Source organism: Peromyscus californicus, unplaced genomic scaffold, assembly GCF_007827085.1.
Source record: "Peromyscus californicus insignis strain IS unplaced genomic scaffold, ASM782708v3 Scaffold_6__1_contigs__length_162567912, whole genome shotgun sequence".
Lineage (NCBI taxonomy): Eukaryota > Metazoa > Chordata > Mammalia > Rodentia > Cricetidae > Peromyscus > Peromyscus californicus.
The window spans coordinates 75,646,170-75,663,221 of NW_026294584.1; the positions used below are offsets into that span (position 1 = coordinate 75,646,170).

The 17,052-nt window shown below is 41.8% G+C and overlaps 1 protein-coding gene across 1 annotated transcript in view; it reads right to left on the bottom strand.

Annotated features, from left to right (window-relative positions):
• Fam13a (family with sequence similarity 13 member A) overlaps positions 1-17,052 on the bottom strand; it is a 163,669-nt gene that overhangs the window by 25,254 nt on the left and 121,363 nt on the right. The window contains 3 exon segments of the mRNA XM_052719245.1: positions 5,981-6,128; positions 14,688-14,730; positions 15,765-15,841. Of these exon segments, the coding sequence (XP_052575205.1) occupies positions 5,981-6,128; positions 14,688-14,730; positions 15,765-15,841 (268 nt within the window).

The following is a 17,052-nucleotide window of genomic DNA, read 5'->3' on the forward strand; positions in this document are numbered from 1 at the left end:
CAGGAAGACTTCACAGCAAAACAGGAAAGCTAAGCATGCTCACCTGAAATGTTAAGTCATAAAGAACAAGGTTTGAAAAGTTTAAAGGAACTCAAGCTATCTGAGAACACAGATAAATATTTTGAAAACTAAAAAATGTTCAAGGGGCAAAAAAGGTCCTGTTTATTGAGTCTCAAAACATGGGGCAATTCATGTGGCTAACCCTGGACACAGCCATCTCATTCTTTGGACGAACGGTATCGGTCTCTGTCGGCTAAGTAGCAGGTTTAGGACTGAGCAGCTCAACCAACATAAAAGGGTGAAAAGCACCAGGAAAGGAGAGAGCCAGGACAAGGGAAAATCTGGGGGAATCGTAAAGTTTAGTGTTAAGTTGCAGAGGATGAGACTGTTAAACTGACCAGACTGTGTCTCCCATTTCCTAAGACAAAAATGAACTCAGCCCAGACTGGGAGAGGGTTAAGACTGCCTAAGCAGCCATGCAGCTGGCCATAGGCTCTCTACAGAGGAGTAAACAATTAAGGGGAGTGAGAGCTGCTTTGGAGGGATGTGAGACTTTGATATAACAAAGTATGATGTTGATATTGGCACAAGAGTGTGCTAGTTAGTTGGACATTTCTATTCATCAAGAAAAAAGAAATAGAGTTTGAAAAGATCTTACTTTTGATCCTGACACCCTCAATTTGAATTTTAATTCAGAAGAATACATTTTCTAAAATGAAAATGTCTTTGAGTTTTCCACCATTTGGTCTCTATGATCATGAATTCATTATAAACAGACTGAATTAAAAGTGGTGCTTGGCAGCTAACCTGAAGCCATCTATCCATTCTCTTGTTTGATACAGTCTCAAATTTAAAGGATCCCATTTCAGAAAGCCACAAACTGACATGTAGCATGAATCACATATACTAAAGAGTCAAAACAGCCAGTTCCACATTTTAGTCTGAAATATTCTAGCTTACATTTGCTAATATTCACCCAACTAGGCAGTCAGGCTACTTCCCTAAATAGTGTGAAGCACAGTAGATGCAATTTCATTGCTTTGTAGAGAGCCAGTTTTGAGGCTGCACCACCAGCCATTTCTAACGGCTGCTTGACAAGTGTTTTAGATTTAGTAACTCTAGAGCATTGAAACAAGGATATTGCAAAAGTATTCAAAGGGACAAGAGAAAAGATGCAAGGCTTCACACTTGACTCTTCTCCCACAGCAGGCCATAAAGTGAGCGCATTTTCATTTCCAAATAAAACTCCCTTCAGTACACTCACAATGAACTCTAGATATAATCATGACTCTTTTTTTTTTTATTAAAAAACTAATTCATTCAGGTCATTTGACATCATAGCAGGTCATCAGAAATAACAAATATGAAAGCTGTGTTCCTGCTATCTAAGTGATAAGAATGGGTTCTGAGGAGTCTTGATTCAGATACCACAGTCCACCGGGGCATCGGGGGAAAGAACCCATGAGAGGAAGGACTTCACCTCTGAGCAATGCTGGTGCAGGGCATCGAGACAGCTGCACTCTGTTATCTGGCTAGAGCGAGTCATTGTCTATATAAAAGAAACTGGTTATTGGAATGACTTACTTATAAGAAATCTGGATGAAATTAAGGGAGATGATATTTTCCACGCTTCTTTTTCCAACTATGTTATTTAGAGCCATTATTGTTTGGCACAATGTCATAACTCTCCTTTTAGCTGTTCAAAGAGGTGCTTGTCCATCTCAGACATGGAAAGACAGAGGCCACAATGGAGGGATTACTTTCATAAATTCTTTTTAGTGTCCCATAATTCAACCTTAGAACAATGGTAGTCTTACTAAATTGTTCAAAAAGTCTTTCAACTACCAGATTTATAAGGAACTTCAGTAGTCAGCTGTGTCACGGGCAGATTTGATTTTTTTTTTTAAGGCTCATGCATCTGTTTTGCTTCTATCTGCAAAGTTAAGAAGCAGGTCCTCAATTGGTCTGCTTAAATTATTGAACAGAATAGGGCCGATGACTTCAACCAATAGGAACAACACTATTCGAGGCGACTGACCTAGGGCTTTACCCATTTACACATAGTTTCTTCTGTTTGCTCGTTTTTTTCCAGACAAGGTTTCTCTGTGTAGCCTGGGCTGTCTTGGAATTCACTCTGGAGACCAGACCGGCCTCAAACTCACAGAGATCTGCCTGCCTCTGCCTCCCGAGTGCTGGGATTAAAGGGGTGCGCCACCACTGCCCGGCTTCACATAGTTTCTTAATCATTTACGAATGTACCACCCTGCCTGTCTTCTGTTGCTCACATGCCTCAGAGACAGCTATCATCAAGACCCTGCCAGGTGCCCAGCTGCTCTCTCTTCAAGTGCGGCATTTCCCAGGCCAGGGTCTAGCTTACTACAAAGAAAGGAATGGAGGTTAGTGTGAATGGGCAGCACTTGGCAAATACATGGAGGACCTGCCTAGTTATTACTGATTTTGCTTCTTTGAAAAATAATTAATTCCTTGAGAATTTCATACAAAATATTGGCTGAATTTCCCCTCAAAAGTATATTTTAGAGATATTTGTGGAAGAGAAATGCAGTAATATTTCCATGGTACACATAGGATGTGGAAGACAGCAGGGATTAGCTCATTTAATCCTTGCTAAACAATGACTATATTTATTATGTATTATTTGCTGTTGTTGTTACACCTAGTTAAGGACAATGGAATCAAGGCAAAATGGAGACAGATTTTCTAATTTGCCCACAGAGCTGATCAAGCAGCAGAGCCAGGATTTGACCCAAGAATTTGGTTCTTATCTGCTTTATTTGATGGGATGCCTGATTAGTATTGTTTGGGCATGAGTGAGAAGTTAGGAGATGCTCAGCTTTCTTAATTGTACAATGGGAGGGTTCAACTGGAGATCTTCTAAGATCACTTGCTTCTCCATGATTCTTCTAAAATACTTTTTTTTTTTAAACATGGATGAATTGATTGATTGTGTTTGTGTGCACGGTGGTGCGTATGTGAAGGACAAAGGACAACTTTGGGGACTTGGTTTTCTACTTCCACAATGTAAGTTCTGGGGCCTGAACTCAGGTCATCAGACTTGGTGACAAGTGCCCTTACCCACTGAGCCATCTTGCCAGCCTCTCTTTATGACTCTTATAGAGAATTTCTCTCCAAAACTGTTGTCCATTGTAAGTAAAAAGTGAGAAAAAGTAAGCGTTTTGTGACCTTTAAAAAATGTCCTCTTAGCTATTTGTGGTGGTCAACACCTGTAATCCCAGCACGTGGAAGGCTGAGGTAGGAGGAACTTGAATCCAAGGCCAGCCTGTGCTATAGGGTCTCACTCTGTAGCACAGGCTGGCCTCAAAGTTGTGGTGATTCTGCTGCCTCAGTCTCCCCACATTGGGATTACAAGTGTGAGCTACCATTCTCAGGTCTAAGTGCTCTTTACACCTAATTTCAGGGCAAATAAAGCACAGTTGTATGTTTAAATCTCATACAAATCAGCATGCATGGGACTTAGTAACATTTTAATTACACAATTCTAATTACCGTTCAGTATTAGAACAGTGCCTTTGATTTGTATATCCATTTAACTTTGAAGACTTGAAACCCTGACACCAAAAAGAATAATGGCATGGTAGATTACATAATGTGTCTTAAAATATGAAGGCACAGTTGATTACAGGCCAGCAAGCAGGATGAGATGGGCCCTATGTTCACCTCTCAAGGGTTCCACTCTGTAGACTATGGAATCTACTTACCGTTTCAATCTCTTTCATTGTTCCCTTGATTCCTAAGCTTAAGAACTTGGAGAGTATTATTTCCCAGACACACGCTGCTCCAACCACACCCATTCATGCCACCCTAAATCAGCCGACCCTTCCTGGCTACACACCAGACTGTGACCAATGACACGGGCCAGCGAGCAGGCTCGCAAACACAGAGTGTCCCTCCATACAGCAACTTTGGGGTTGTTGGAGGCTTAGTGTGGCTGTTGGTTTGTGTAGTCCGGTGATTACTGCTTCCATCTCCATATTTTGCTGCCTTGCTTTTGTGTGCACAACTTAAACCAGTGTCAAGCTACTTGCTACTAGAAAAACACCTTTTCTTGCATCACTGAAGCTATAAACAAGATGATTTTCTAGCCACCAAATTTATTGTTGTCATTTAATCTAGCTTTTCGCATTGGTTCCTTTATTTTGACTATACTTATGGCCATGTTCCTGTTATAAACCTATTTGGAAATTAAAATAGGTCATTTTAAAAAGGTTACTGAGAGCAATAAACAGCCAAAATGACCTTGAAAAATAAATCCCTGTAGATTTGAAAGGTGTAGAAGTTCAACAACAAATGCCAATGTAATGGGAAAAATGAATAGTCGCAACAATTTGCATGAAGCCAAAGTCTCGCGCTCCCAAACAGCCTGTAAAGCGCATTTTCCCAATAACCTTTTAGAAAACATGCTTAACCTTCTAAAGAAGATGCTGGTTCCTCCAGATTTTTATTCTCTGCAGAATAGTTCTTTAAAGTAATAGAATGGTTTCTAAGAAACTCTAAATTGACTTTCAACCACTCTGGAACACGTGGTTCAGCTTTATTTTAGGTTATGTATGTAGAGAGAGAAATTTGAATTTATGATTAACCAAGAGAAAAAATCAAACCAAGTCCAGTCCATTTCAGGGGAGGGGCAGGAAGCAGCTGCAGCTCATTTGAATTTTGGCTCCAATTTCTTCTTCTTATTTAAAATCTATAAGATAGGCTGTATCACTGAAACTCATTATTTATTTTTGCTTTTGCTATTATGTGGGCAACAGTGAGCACTCTGAGACTCTTGTGGGTAGAGAAGGCAGGTTGTTGTGAATTTATAGATTAAAAAGACATATGATTATTTCAAAGTGGGCAGAAATGAACGATAAACCAACTGATATCCAGACATAGATCAGTTAAATTTAACATGACATGAAGCAAGTCAACCGTGCCCTCTTTTGTTCTCTGAATATTTTGAGCTGGGATGATGTGACAAAATTTCAGATCTGCTGCCTAACTATGTGAAAATAACCAGAACAGGTTTCTTAGATTACAGGAAGGAAAATGAAAATAAAACAGTTTTTCAAAGCCCCGCAGGCCAGAACGATAACTAGGTCAACTTTTCACATGTGGGCTTTTCAGACGGACTTTGATCATTGGGTGGAAAAAGAGGAGTGGGTCTGCATAGTGGGCAGGGCACACTAGGACTAGCAGGGCTGATTTTCATAGTTGTGACCCTCTGCTAAGTCATGACGCTGTGGCCTTCAGAAAGTCACTCTATCGAGCGCGGATATGGGTTTGAGTGTAGACAGAGGGATAAAGAAGGCACCTTGATTGGAACGGCTGTTGGGCCCTCTCTGACAGAGTTTTGATAAAGCTAACTTCTTCCTCAAAGTAAATTTCTGATGTTTTCACCAGACGTCTCTGGGGAAAAAAAAAAAAGTCTGAAACCATGTTTTCAGCATTCAGTGTTCTCGTTAGTGTGTGTTAACCTGTTTGTTTTTTTTTTTAATGCATACGTTAAAAGATAGAAGAAAAGCGAAGAAAAACATCTTCCTTGACAACCTGGAAGGTGTACTGCGGGAAGTGAGTGATGTAGTGGGGTGAATGGTAGGTAGCAGGGGGGCAGCTGAGGCGTGGGGGTGGTGGATGAGGTAGTGGGTGGCCGGCTTTCTGCGGCATACCACAAGCAGGGGCAGCATGCTTGGTGGGTTAAAAATATACTGCAAGGTGCCACCAGGACAAAGAGCATGCCTGTCTTCCTTTCTTGTACTGCAACTACCCTAGGCAACACTAAGCCTGCTCCTGTGCTGCCTGGTAAAGGATTTTCGGTTATTTCTTTGTAGAAACCCAGTTTCTTCTGCATGCATAGCTCTTACTCTCGACCTCACAGGCATGCAGTCACACACCTTGCATGGACTTATTTATATTGATTTTTTTCAGTGCCAAACAATCCAAATGGCAGAGGATCACTTACCTTCCCAGTTCTTCTCATCACACAATGCTGTCAGGTCCAACGGGGGCATTTCAGGGACAAAGCTCTCTTGCTGATCATCGGCATCTTGATTCCTCTGTTGTTTGGTGTCAGATATACTGGGATGCTCCTGAATCTTCATTGTGGGGCTCTGCAATAACAGCACAATGTCCCCTAATAGCTACTGTTCACCAAAATGCAAAAACATTTGCAGCGATTCCACGCCTTCTGAAAGTAACCTCCCCAGCCACAGCTGCTAACACTTCCATTGCAGAAATAAAACCCAAGCTTAGATGCCCCGTGGGCACTATCTGGCTACTCTCATGCAGAAAGCCACTGTCCATCTGCCAGCTTTTAACTTTTCTTCTTGGGGGGGAGAGGCAAGATGATTTCTGTAGGCTGCTCCTCCAGATGACTTCAGACAGCTGACAGGTCGTGAATGATTACTGACTGAGGCCGGGAAGGAGGAGAAGTTTATGTTTCTTAAAGGAGCATGGCCCACCAGATGGTAAACAACAACAAAAACCTGGCGCCGGTTGCTAAGGCTGCGGCAGCAACATGGTGTGTCTGGCAAGCAGTATCTTTGTAGCTTAGGTAAACATTCCTGCAAGGACCTGGGCAGAAGCTGGGGGCACCACACTCCTCTGAGCCCTCAGGCTTAGATCGATTCAACCGGGCCGTTTTCTCTGGAGTGTGGGGAGAACAGACTATTTATGGAGGCGCTCTGGGTATTAAAGTATTGTTGCGCAAATTCAAATGGCACGGGTTTGGTGTTTCATCTCAGCTAGCAGGGAGGAATAGACCCTGAAAACAAGCCAAGGTTACAGGGAGAACAATCTTCCCCTCCCAGGAAAAAAAAAGTAAGAGCTGGCAAGTCGGTGATTTGTAATTTATATCTTACAAACATGTAACCGCCGGTTGTTTTTCTAATTATTCATGTACCTTAAAGCTGCATTTGGCTCTGCCATAGGCAGCACCGACACCTGGCTAGGACATCTGATGGGAGGGGAATCTTTCCTAATAGGCAGATATTTATGCTGAATGCTTCTGTGTGTATGTTTAAAATAGCACTTAAATTAATTCTCTTGCATCAAAATTGTCTTGATTTACCTTGTTCTCCTGGCATATTGTAAATGAAGCTGTTCTGTCTCTTCCTGCTTTCATAAAATCATAAATGACTGTGCTTAAATCGTTTTACTCAAAAATGTACTTTTCAAGTAGCACAGATCTGCACAAAATATTTTCTTTGGGGTAAATGAACATTTATTTTTAGTTATCCTATTATTAATTGAAAAAAGAAAACCAAGACCATCTGGAAATCATAAGTGAATTCACTAATGTAGGAGATGTTGTTATTCTTAAAATAAAGTGCTATTTAAGACGTTCAGTTCCTTTTAGTAGCTGTCCGACCCACTTTGAGATCACCAGGGGAATACTCAGTGCTTTTGTACTATTCTGTTTCTACTGAGTGAAGCATGAAGACTGGCATTTTCTTCACACTGGTAACAGAACAAAACTTCAGTAAGGTCGAGGTGAGTAGCAGCATCACGTGAAAACACCATGGCAACCTTACACTCTAGGGCATTCTGAGCATGTTATCTGTCTATTAGGAAACAGCCACATTACAGGAACCATTCGTTCCTTGAGTTTAGCCTAAGTGGACCGAGGCTGAAGGCATCGATCTGGTGGTACCAGCTTTTAGATGTTTTAGGGACAATCAGTCAAAAGTTGTGTGTAAACATGTGAGTTTGTATGACTATAAATGTGTAAAACAGAGGAATGGAACATGTATATAGTAAATAACCTTGTAAAGTTCTGGGATAATCTAAGAGGTTCTAATCAAAGCCTAATCTAATCCTAGCCAACAACAGAAAAAAGAGAACCGCCAGACAGAAGCACCATTCTTTCTGTTGTTATAAGGCACCATGCAAAGACCAACAAGTAAAATGCCAGGCCCTCAAGCTGCTGGCGAGGGGACTAGGAGACACAGTGTGTATGACTGGATTTTAGGTAAAACACGCTACATCGAAAGATGGGAAACACGCATCATGAAAAAAAAAAAAATCAGCAAACAGAGCTACCAGTGTGTTTGCCGTTGATCAGCGACAGCAGCAGTTGACTCAGGCAACAGAGGTGGGTGGAAAGGCCGTAGAAGAGGACACGTCACATACAAGGAAGAGGTGGGCTAGGACGAAGGCCAGCAAAGCATGGAGGAGCACCGTGGCCAGGGTGAGAGAAGGGGTTCCAAGGTGGCCAGCCCCAAGGTTAAGAAGGGGCGGGCAGACGACCGAAGTGCCAGAAGCAGAGGCAAGGCTGACAGACCCCATATGCTGGGCTAAGCACAGCATAATTAAGTGTCCAATGGTGCTGCCTGACTCAGTGGTTAAGAACACTGTCGCTCTCGCAGAGGACCCAGGTTCCATTCTCAGTATCTACATGGTGGCTCCCACTGTCTGTAACTCCAGTTCAAGGGGATCTGAACTCCGCTGGCTTCCACACCTACTTCACACACATAATACACAGACATCCGTGCAGGCCAAAATACCCTTACACATAAAATAAAAATAAGTACGTCATTAAAAGTTTTAAAAATAAAAACATCATTAGGTCGATAGAGATAAAACAAGGAAAGATAGCCGGGCGGTGGTGGCGCACGCCTTTAATCCCAGCACTCGGGAGGCAGAGCCAGGCGGATCTCTGTGAGTTCGAGGCCAGCCTGGGCTACCAAGTGAGTCCCAGGAAAGGCGCAAAGCTATACAGAGAAACCCTGTCTCGAAAAACCAAAAAAAAAAAAAACAAGGAAAGATGAGTATGAGTGACAGTGGATGAGGTGTCTTATTTTATATTGAAGGGACAGAGATGGCCTCTTTTCCATAATGAGACCTAGGCAGAGGTGTGAAGGAAGTGAGGAAATGGGCTGTCACTGGGAAGAGCATTTCAGGAAGGAGGATGTGAGCATATGGAGCTTTGCTCAACGAGGCCTTGTTGTTTTCTATGAGGTTTACAAACAGCAAGCAGTCACTGCATCTGAAATCCAGTAAGGACAGGCCACCAGGGTGGGCACCATTCGGTGTGGAGCAGGACATCCTGCATAGAGAAACCTCGGTTAACTGAAGCTGATTCTTGGGACAACAGTGAACACATCCCTCTTCCGTACACCTATCCCAGCTTAGGAAATCATGGACACACTTGCGCAGCAAGCATGCTCTGTTTTGGTGGGACACATGCACAGCGTGGCTCTGTCTTGTTGGACTCTGATCCACCCCTGAGGTTGTTGTTTCACTTGTCCTCTGGTCTTAGCAGCCTGAGTCCTAATTTCTGGCCCATTGGTCTATGAAGCTCATGTGCTCTCCTGGCCTAGGGTTGCCCAACTGGCAACTGCACAAGAGGGGGGCAATGATGGTGGGCTGCTACTCAGTGGCTGCTCAGGCTCTGTAGCCATGTGCAAGAAGTTAAACTGCTCTTCCTTCCCGTAGGTACCTTGGCAGAGGCCCCTTGTCAGGCAGGCCATACTCTCTAGGAATGCTTATCATAGACACAGCAAATACTGCCTATTCGCTTATCTGTTTTTTCCCTTTGATCATTTGGGTTAACAATGTCAAGGACAGTCTCAAATACCAAAGTAGTTTTGGTTTAAATTTTTGTTATTTATACATCAAGTATCTTCAGTTACATAAAAAATAAGTCAATTGCACATTTTTCAACTCAGAAATATTTCATGCTATGATGTGGAGCACACTGAACTTCAAAATGCTGCCTCACATGAATACACAGTGAATCTTTGCTTAATGGAATCATGGAGGGCTCACAGAGGATCCAGTACAGTAGGCAGATCAGGATGGCTTATGGAGGCAGAGACCTGAGTTTAAATAGCAGCTTTGCTTTGTCAAGACCTGTGAGCCAGCATCTCTGGCCTTCCCTTCCCTTCTCTGACACTGGACTGAGCATCTTAAGGTTGTTGTGAGGAATAAAGGGAAAACATATACAAACAGATTGCCCACAGTAAGGGTAAAGAGATTTCTGTTTCTCCCACTACTCCTTTCCCCATTCACTTGGCAAATGTTTTTTTGAATGGGTAGTATGTTCTGGGCAACAGAATTCACAAGTGCATAAGGTATAGAATTCCATGTGGAAGAGCAACATTGAATGTCCAAGGGCCAGTGTCATAGAATTTATAAAGGGAGGGGAAAGGTTGGCAGAGGGCCAATATAGACAGCTTGTCTCACCTGGGTCTCAGGTGACATTCCACATGCAGGTCCAGGCCATTAACCAGCAAGGCTTTTGGTCTCACTGTTGAGACTCGAACCTATCCTGTTTGCTCTGCTCTGCCCCCTTCCTTGGCTTCCAATGACAGCATTTATGTGTCATTCCCTCTCTTTCCCTGGACAGGATTTGGGGACATGGCTGAGGACTTAGCAGGATGAGGAACGACACCACTAGAGGCTGCTGGACAGTGCAGCTTTCCCAGGAAAAGCCAGTCTTAACTGGACACGGGAAACCACCAGCATTCACTGTTTGGCCGATAATAAAGGAGTGTAGACATAACACATCCCCAAGGTTCTCGTGTGTCACAAGCTCCAGTGGCTTGTGGTCAGCACTGATTGTCCCTTTTCTCAGGGTCAGTGAGAGATTGGACTTGAGATGGCTGGTGGGACAGGCAACGCTCTGTCTTGCATGGCAAGCCTCAACTTCTTCCTTTCTCTTCTTTTTCTTTTCCTTCTTTTGTTTACTTACTTTTTTGAAGCAGGAGGAAAAGAAAAGGGAAATAGGCTTTTGTGATGAATGTCCTGTTTGTTATCAAAAGTATGCCTCTAATCACTCTTAATCAGTGGGCTTAGAAGGCATAAAGAACATAAAAATGTCTTGAGAGAATTTAACATTTCATTGACCTAGAATTCTGGAATAAAATTATCTCTTTCAGATAAATGCAATGCTTTTCATACAGTTAATAATTTTCGCTCCTCTTACTTCCACAGCAGAGATTCATTATAAGTTTATTGTTTGACTATTCAGGTTTTATATGAACAGTAACATTTTCACAATAGAAAATTGCTTAGCTTGGGGCTGGAGAGAGGGCTCGGTGATTGAGTGCTTATTACTCTTTTTTTTTAAATGTACTTTTTTATTATTAAGAAATTTTCTATTCATTTTACATACCAACCAAAGATCCCCTCCCCTCCCTCCTCCTACCCCCCCAGACTTCCTCCCCATTCCACCCTCTATTCCCACCTCCTCCAGAGCAAGGGGTGGGAGTCAGCAGAACCTGATACGCTCAGCTGAGGTAGGTCCAAGCCCCCCCACCCCCTGCACCAAGGCTGTGTAAGGTCTCCCACTATAGGCAGTGGGCTCCAAAAAGCCCTCTCATGTCCTAGGGGGCCCCCTGGCAGTGGGATCAGGACCCATCCCTAGGGCAAGAGTGCTTACTACTCTTACAGAGACCCCAAGTTCAGTTCCCAGCTCATCAGGCAGTTCACACCTGTCTATAATCCCAGCTCTGGGGAGATCTGATGCCTCTGGCCTCCGTGGGCATCTGCACTCACAGGCATGTCACATGCAGACATATAATTAAAACAATAAAACTAAACCTTTAAAGAGAAATGCTTAGCTTCCAGAAGGCTTCAACGTGTAGGGCACTTCCATAGTAAGCACAAGTCTAAAAAGGTATCTCAGTTATATGTTTTAGAAGAGTGATAAGGATGCTTTCTCTTCCAGACACCTGTGCTTTTCAATGAGTTTCAGAAAGAAAGAGCAAACACGCCAGGCTCCACGCGTCATAAAACACTCGCCACCTCTTAAGTTACCTCTATTCATTCAGCCCAAGGCAGATACTTTATGAAAGTGCCAACCTCTCCAAGGGCTGCCCCAAGAAACCCTACTTTCGTCTGTAGCATTTTGAAGTGACTCAACTCTTTTTTTTTTTTTTTTAAATTGTGTGTCATTAAATAAAGTCTAATCCAAACCTCAGGAGAAAGGAATGAGTAACTCCTGGTGATCAGCACTTTTCCGGGGCTCTCAGAGACCCTCCTCTTGGATAAGTTCAGTTGCATAATTAAAATAAAAATTTAAAGACATGCAGTAAAGGTACAAGGTTATGATCGTTCTCAGTACAGGCCTTGGTACAAGGTATGCTTAAAGCTGCCAATTGATATTTGAAAAAAAATGAAATCACTGTTATGCCTGCATTTTGACATCAAGAGGCACACTTAGAAGCCTCTGTCTGCTTGTCTGTCCCTACAATAAGGAGCAGCTTTGAGGCTGAGGGTCAGTATCCCTCACCTGACAGAACTCTAGTCACAAAAACACCTCTCCAACCTCTTAGACAGCTGACAGTTTTCACAAAGACTTTGTTGTTGCTGTTTGTTTGTTTGTTTGCTTTTCTAGGCAGGGTTTCTTCGTGTAGCCCTGGCTGTCTTGGAACTCACTGTGTAGATCAGATCGACCTTGATCTCTGAGATCTGCCTGCTTCTGCTTCTCCAGTGCTGGGATTGAAGGCATGCACCACCACCGCCTGACCTCAAAGACTCTTAAAGGCCAATGTCAGTGGGAACAAAATCATCTTACTGGAAAATGAAATTTCAAAATGAATTCATTGTAGGCATACAAATTCTGGCAAATTCTTTAGCATCAGCTTGATGCTAAAGGAGACTTGAAACAAAATAAATAATAGTTAGTCAGAATTCTAGAAATGGTGAATGAAGTGTAGACTTTTCATTTCTGAGATGGAAAGACTACCGTTGTTCCAGAAGTTTTAGGAAGTGATCTATATGAAATCATAGCATACCAAAGCAAGGGAAAGAACATTTAAAATGGAAAACAAGTCTCCCATTCTTTAATGAATAGTAGTAAAACATTCCATCAAAATAGATATAATTCTAATTGTGTGAAGTAGTGTCTTTTTCTTCATTGGTGCTGCTATGATGGAGGATGACCAATAGAGCTTAGTCTCGATTTTTCACTCACTATTTAATTTCTTCTCCTATCTGAAGTGGTCATGACAGTGATGTTTACTAAGAGCGAAATGTTTACAGAGTACTAGCAGTGAGCTGGTTGCTGATTGGTGCTACATATGCACGGCTCATGTAAGAAGAAGACCTGGCACTTGGGAGAAGAACTTAAGCTCTGTCCCAAGGATTGTGCTGCGGCCCAGAGACATAGGGGGGACACTGTGAATGAATGCCATTTGGAATTGTGATTTACTATCATGAAGTTCATTGACAAGACTGCTCTATTCCACTTTATCCCAGGACAGAAGACCTCTCCAGGAAGTCGACACACTTTAATGTCAAAGGGCTTTCTGTGAGTCAAGGAAGATGGCAGGGAAAAGAAGGAACATGCTCTTTGACACAGTCCCTAGCGACAAGGGAAGCACCTCGGCCTCTTGCTTTGGTCCTGTGGATATTTGAGTTGGAAATAAGATATAAGGGAATTATCACAGAAGCAGAAGCTTGAATTCTAAGAAGATGATGCAGTCTCCACCTAGGTTATTTTGGGGGAGACAGTCTTGTGATGTAGCTGTCATCCTTCCTGCCTTAGCCTCCTGGGCGCTGGGATTACAGGCATGGGGCACCATGTCCAGCTCTCTATCTAGGTTGATGAAGAAGCGTACATGACAAGACCTGAGTAGAAGAAATATAAGAAATCTACAGCATTAGTGGGGAAGTTTTCATTAATTTACAGTGGTTTCATGTGAGTGTGTACTTTTCTAAGGAGAAAGATGCTAAAGATTCCTTGGGGTTTTTGTTTTGTTTTTTGTTTTTGTTTTGTTTTTTTTTTTTTTCTGGTAGAGATCAAGTCTAGAACACTGTACTTGCTAGATACATACCCTACCACTCAGCTACACCACTCACTTCCATCTGGCACAGCTTTTAGATTCTTAATCTGCTAGACTCAAAGCTCTCTGGGGGCAGTAACTCTGGCTGCAGTTAAATGCCTATTCCCAGCATAGAATATATGGATTTAATATACAGAATTTAATAGACATTGTTGAACAACTCCGTTAATAAATTAGGCCAGTCCTCAGCAAGTATTAAGAGCTACTCAGCTACAGAGACTGTTCTTTCTATATTATTAGTATAATCTACATTTAACAATATTTTGAGAAAAGCTTTAATTTTCCCCATAAACACTAAAATTGACACTGGATCTGGAAGCATTCAGGAGTAGAAGATATAATATACATACACGAATTTAAAATTCAGGCACTAAACTGAACCAGAAATGGGCACAGGAGAAAATGAGTCCTTGAGTCAGGATAGTGTTACTAAGACAACATATGCAAGGACAGGAAAACGAACGGAACTTGGGCATATAGACACTAGGGAGGGAGAGTTTTCATTCTGTTTTTCACTTAATCTGAAACCAAAGGAATCCCAGTAAGTAACTTAATCTGAATTTATGTTCACTTGAAAACTAATGAGGCAATCCTTGTGACAGACGAGTTGAAACTCACTACCTGTGTGTTTCATACACTTAAAAGATGTATCAAGTCATAGAAACATCAAACCAGTCACTGTTTTGTTTTAGTAGAAAACCCACAGAAGTGTCACGACCTATTACAATTTTTACAAGAAGTAAAACGATCTACCCTCCTTTCTAATCACAGTCCTGTCAGTGACTTCATTGGCTCTTATCAACAGGCTAGAGACGTTTCAGAAGCACACTCAAGAACAAGAGCAAAGCCCCACCAGTTACATTTTTGTTAGCTACTCACCTCATAATGCTGAGTGTCTCCACTACCTCTTCCATTTTCTTTGCTATCGACAACAAAAAAATACATACATTGTCCATTTATTTTATAATCTCTTTTATCTATTCATATTATAATTTTCTTTTTAAAAGTAATCAGAGTATCTCTAAATTGAATTCTTATAAAATTCAAAAACAAAATCGAACAGAAAGTTAAGATTTAATAGACAGCCTAGAGATGTATATGAGACAGCCTATGAGCATAGCAACACATGTGGGCTCATAGCATTTCATGACTGTGTCAAAAGATCTGCACAAGCTCAAGACAGAAGAAAATCCCAGCATTGATGGGCAGTGTGAGGGGTGGAGGGTGTGTGTGTATGTGTGTGTGTGTGTGTGTGTGTGTGTGTGTGTGTGTGTGTGTGTAGGAGGGTACGAGTTCCAACACTAGCTGAGGCACTATTGGCACTTGATAGCTGCTAGGAGACGAAGAGTCAGTTTTATTTAAGGGTGTGATCCACACTCCAGGGCAGTTCCCACATCCAAGAGTATTTAGACAACACACTTGGGTGGGTCTGTCTTTTTTAAAAAGGTGAACATGAAGTTGGATGAGTAAGGGAGAGGGGTGGATCTGGAGAAGTTGGAGGAGAGATGTTGAATATGACCAAAATAGATTTTATGAAAATTTCAAATAATTAATAATAACATTATATCTTGATTTTTCAAGACAGGGTCTCTCTGTATAGTCCTGGCTGTCCTGAAACTCACTCTGTAGACCTGGCTGGCCTCAAACTCAGAGATCTGCCTGTTTCTGCCTCCCAAGTGTTGGGATTAAAGGTGTGCACCACCACCACCTGGCAAAATATTATATCCTAAAAATAATGCATGTAGACAAAAAAACCTATAAGAAAATCATACCTGGATGTGATTATTAGCCATAATAACATAATCTGCATGCCAAATACTCTATTTGCAATAAGTTCTGGCTACACACAATCCTTTCCTCCTACTCTTTTCTGTGTTCTCTAACTCACACTGTATTTAGTGAAGGAAATCTTTTCATGCCCTTGAAAACAGGGTGAGAAGAAAATTCTAAACTTACCTTTCACTGGACCTCAGTTCAACAGCTTCAGGTCCAGGTCTTTCGTGCGACTGCACAGAACTAAGACTTTCCATGTTCTGTAACACAAAACATGTTGTTTGCTATGAGGGAACAAAAGAAAAATTCAACAGCGTATCATCCTTTCTTTAAAATAGAAAAATCAGGAAAAAAATAGATACAGACACACTCTGTTGAAATGGTTATTGGCATGAAGATAAATTGACTCCTATCATCCCTTTAACATAGACAACTGACAGTGTTATGGAAATGGTTGACTGTAACATCTACATTAGCTAAAAAAGCTCTTTGGCTAAAGTGCAAAACTCAGATTGCCAGAAAATCAGGATGGTTTGGAAATCCAATGGAGGAATGATCTCGAATCTAATCAGAGCTGATGTAACAGTCACTGCTCATTTAATAGCCTTTTCCTGTTGTTATTGTTTGAGACACAGTCTCATGTAATGTAGGATGCCCTTGAGGTGATCCTCAGAACTTCATCTTGAAAGTGCTAAGATACAGTTGTGTGCTCTCACACCCAACTTAATTTATTACCGTTGTGGAATACAATACTAATATGACCTTGAGTAAACAATAGTCCATGATGAGTAGAATGGTCTGATTATAAATCAATTTGGTCCAAAGGGCATCTCTTGGGCTTGGCAAGTAGTTCAGTAGTAGAGCAAGGCCCTAGATTCAACTGCCTGCATAAAAAAGGAAATGTTCTTTGCATTTCTTATCTGCTATTGGGGGAGTGTAAACTAGGGCAACCACAATGGAAATCAGTGTAGAAGTTTCTCAAAGAATTAAAAATAGAACTATCATATGACCCAGCTATATCATGACGGGGCATATACCCAAAGCACTCCATATCCTACCACAGAGACACCTACACATCCATGTTTACTGATGCACTATTCGGTGCTACAAGGGAATGAAGCCATCATAGATGTCCATCAACAGAAGAATGCATAACGAGAATGTGGTTTATACACAATGGAATTTTAGCCAGCTGTTAATAAAAAATGAAACCATGAAATTTGCAGCAAAGTGGATGGAACTGAAAAGATTACATTAAATGAAGTGACCCAGTCTCAGAAAGACACAAATGCATCTTCTATTTCACATGAGGCCCCCTAGCTTTTAATGTTTGTGCGAATAACAAGTAACGAGTTAGGGGAGTAGGTAACAAATCTGAAACTAGATAGAGGGGGACAAAGAGTGTGAAAAAAGTGGAGGAGGGGTGAAAGGTCCCCTGTGGCACCAAAGAGGAAAGATGGCTATGGGGTGG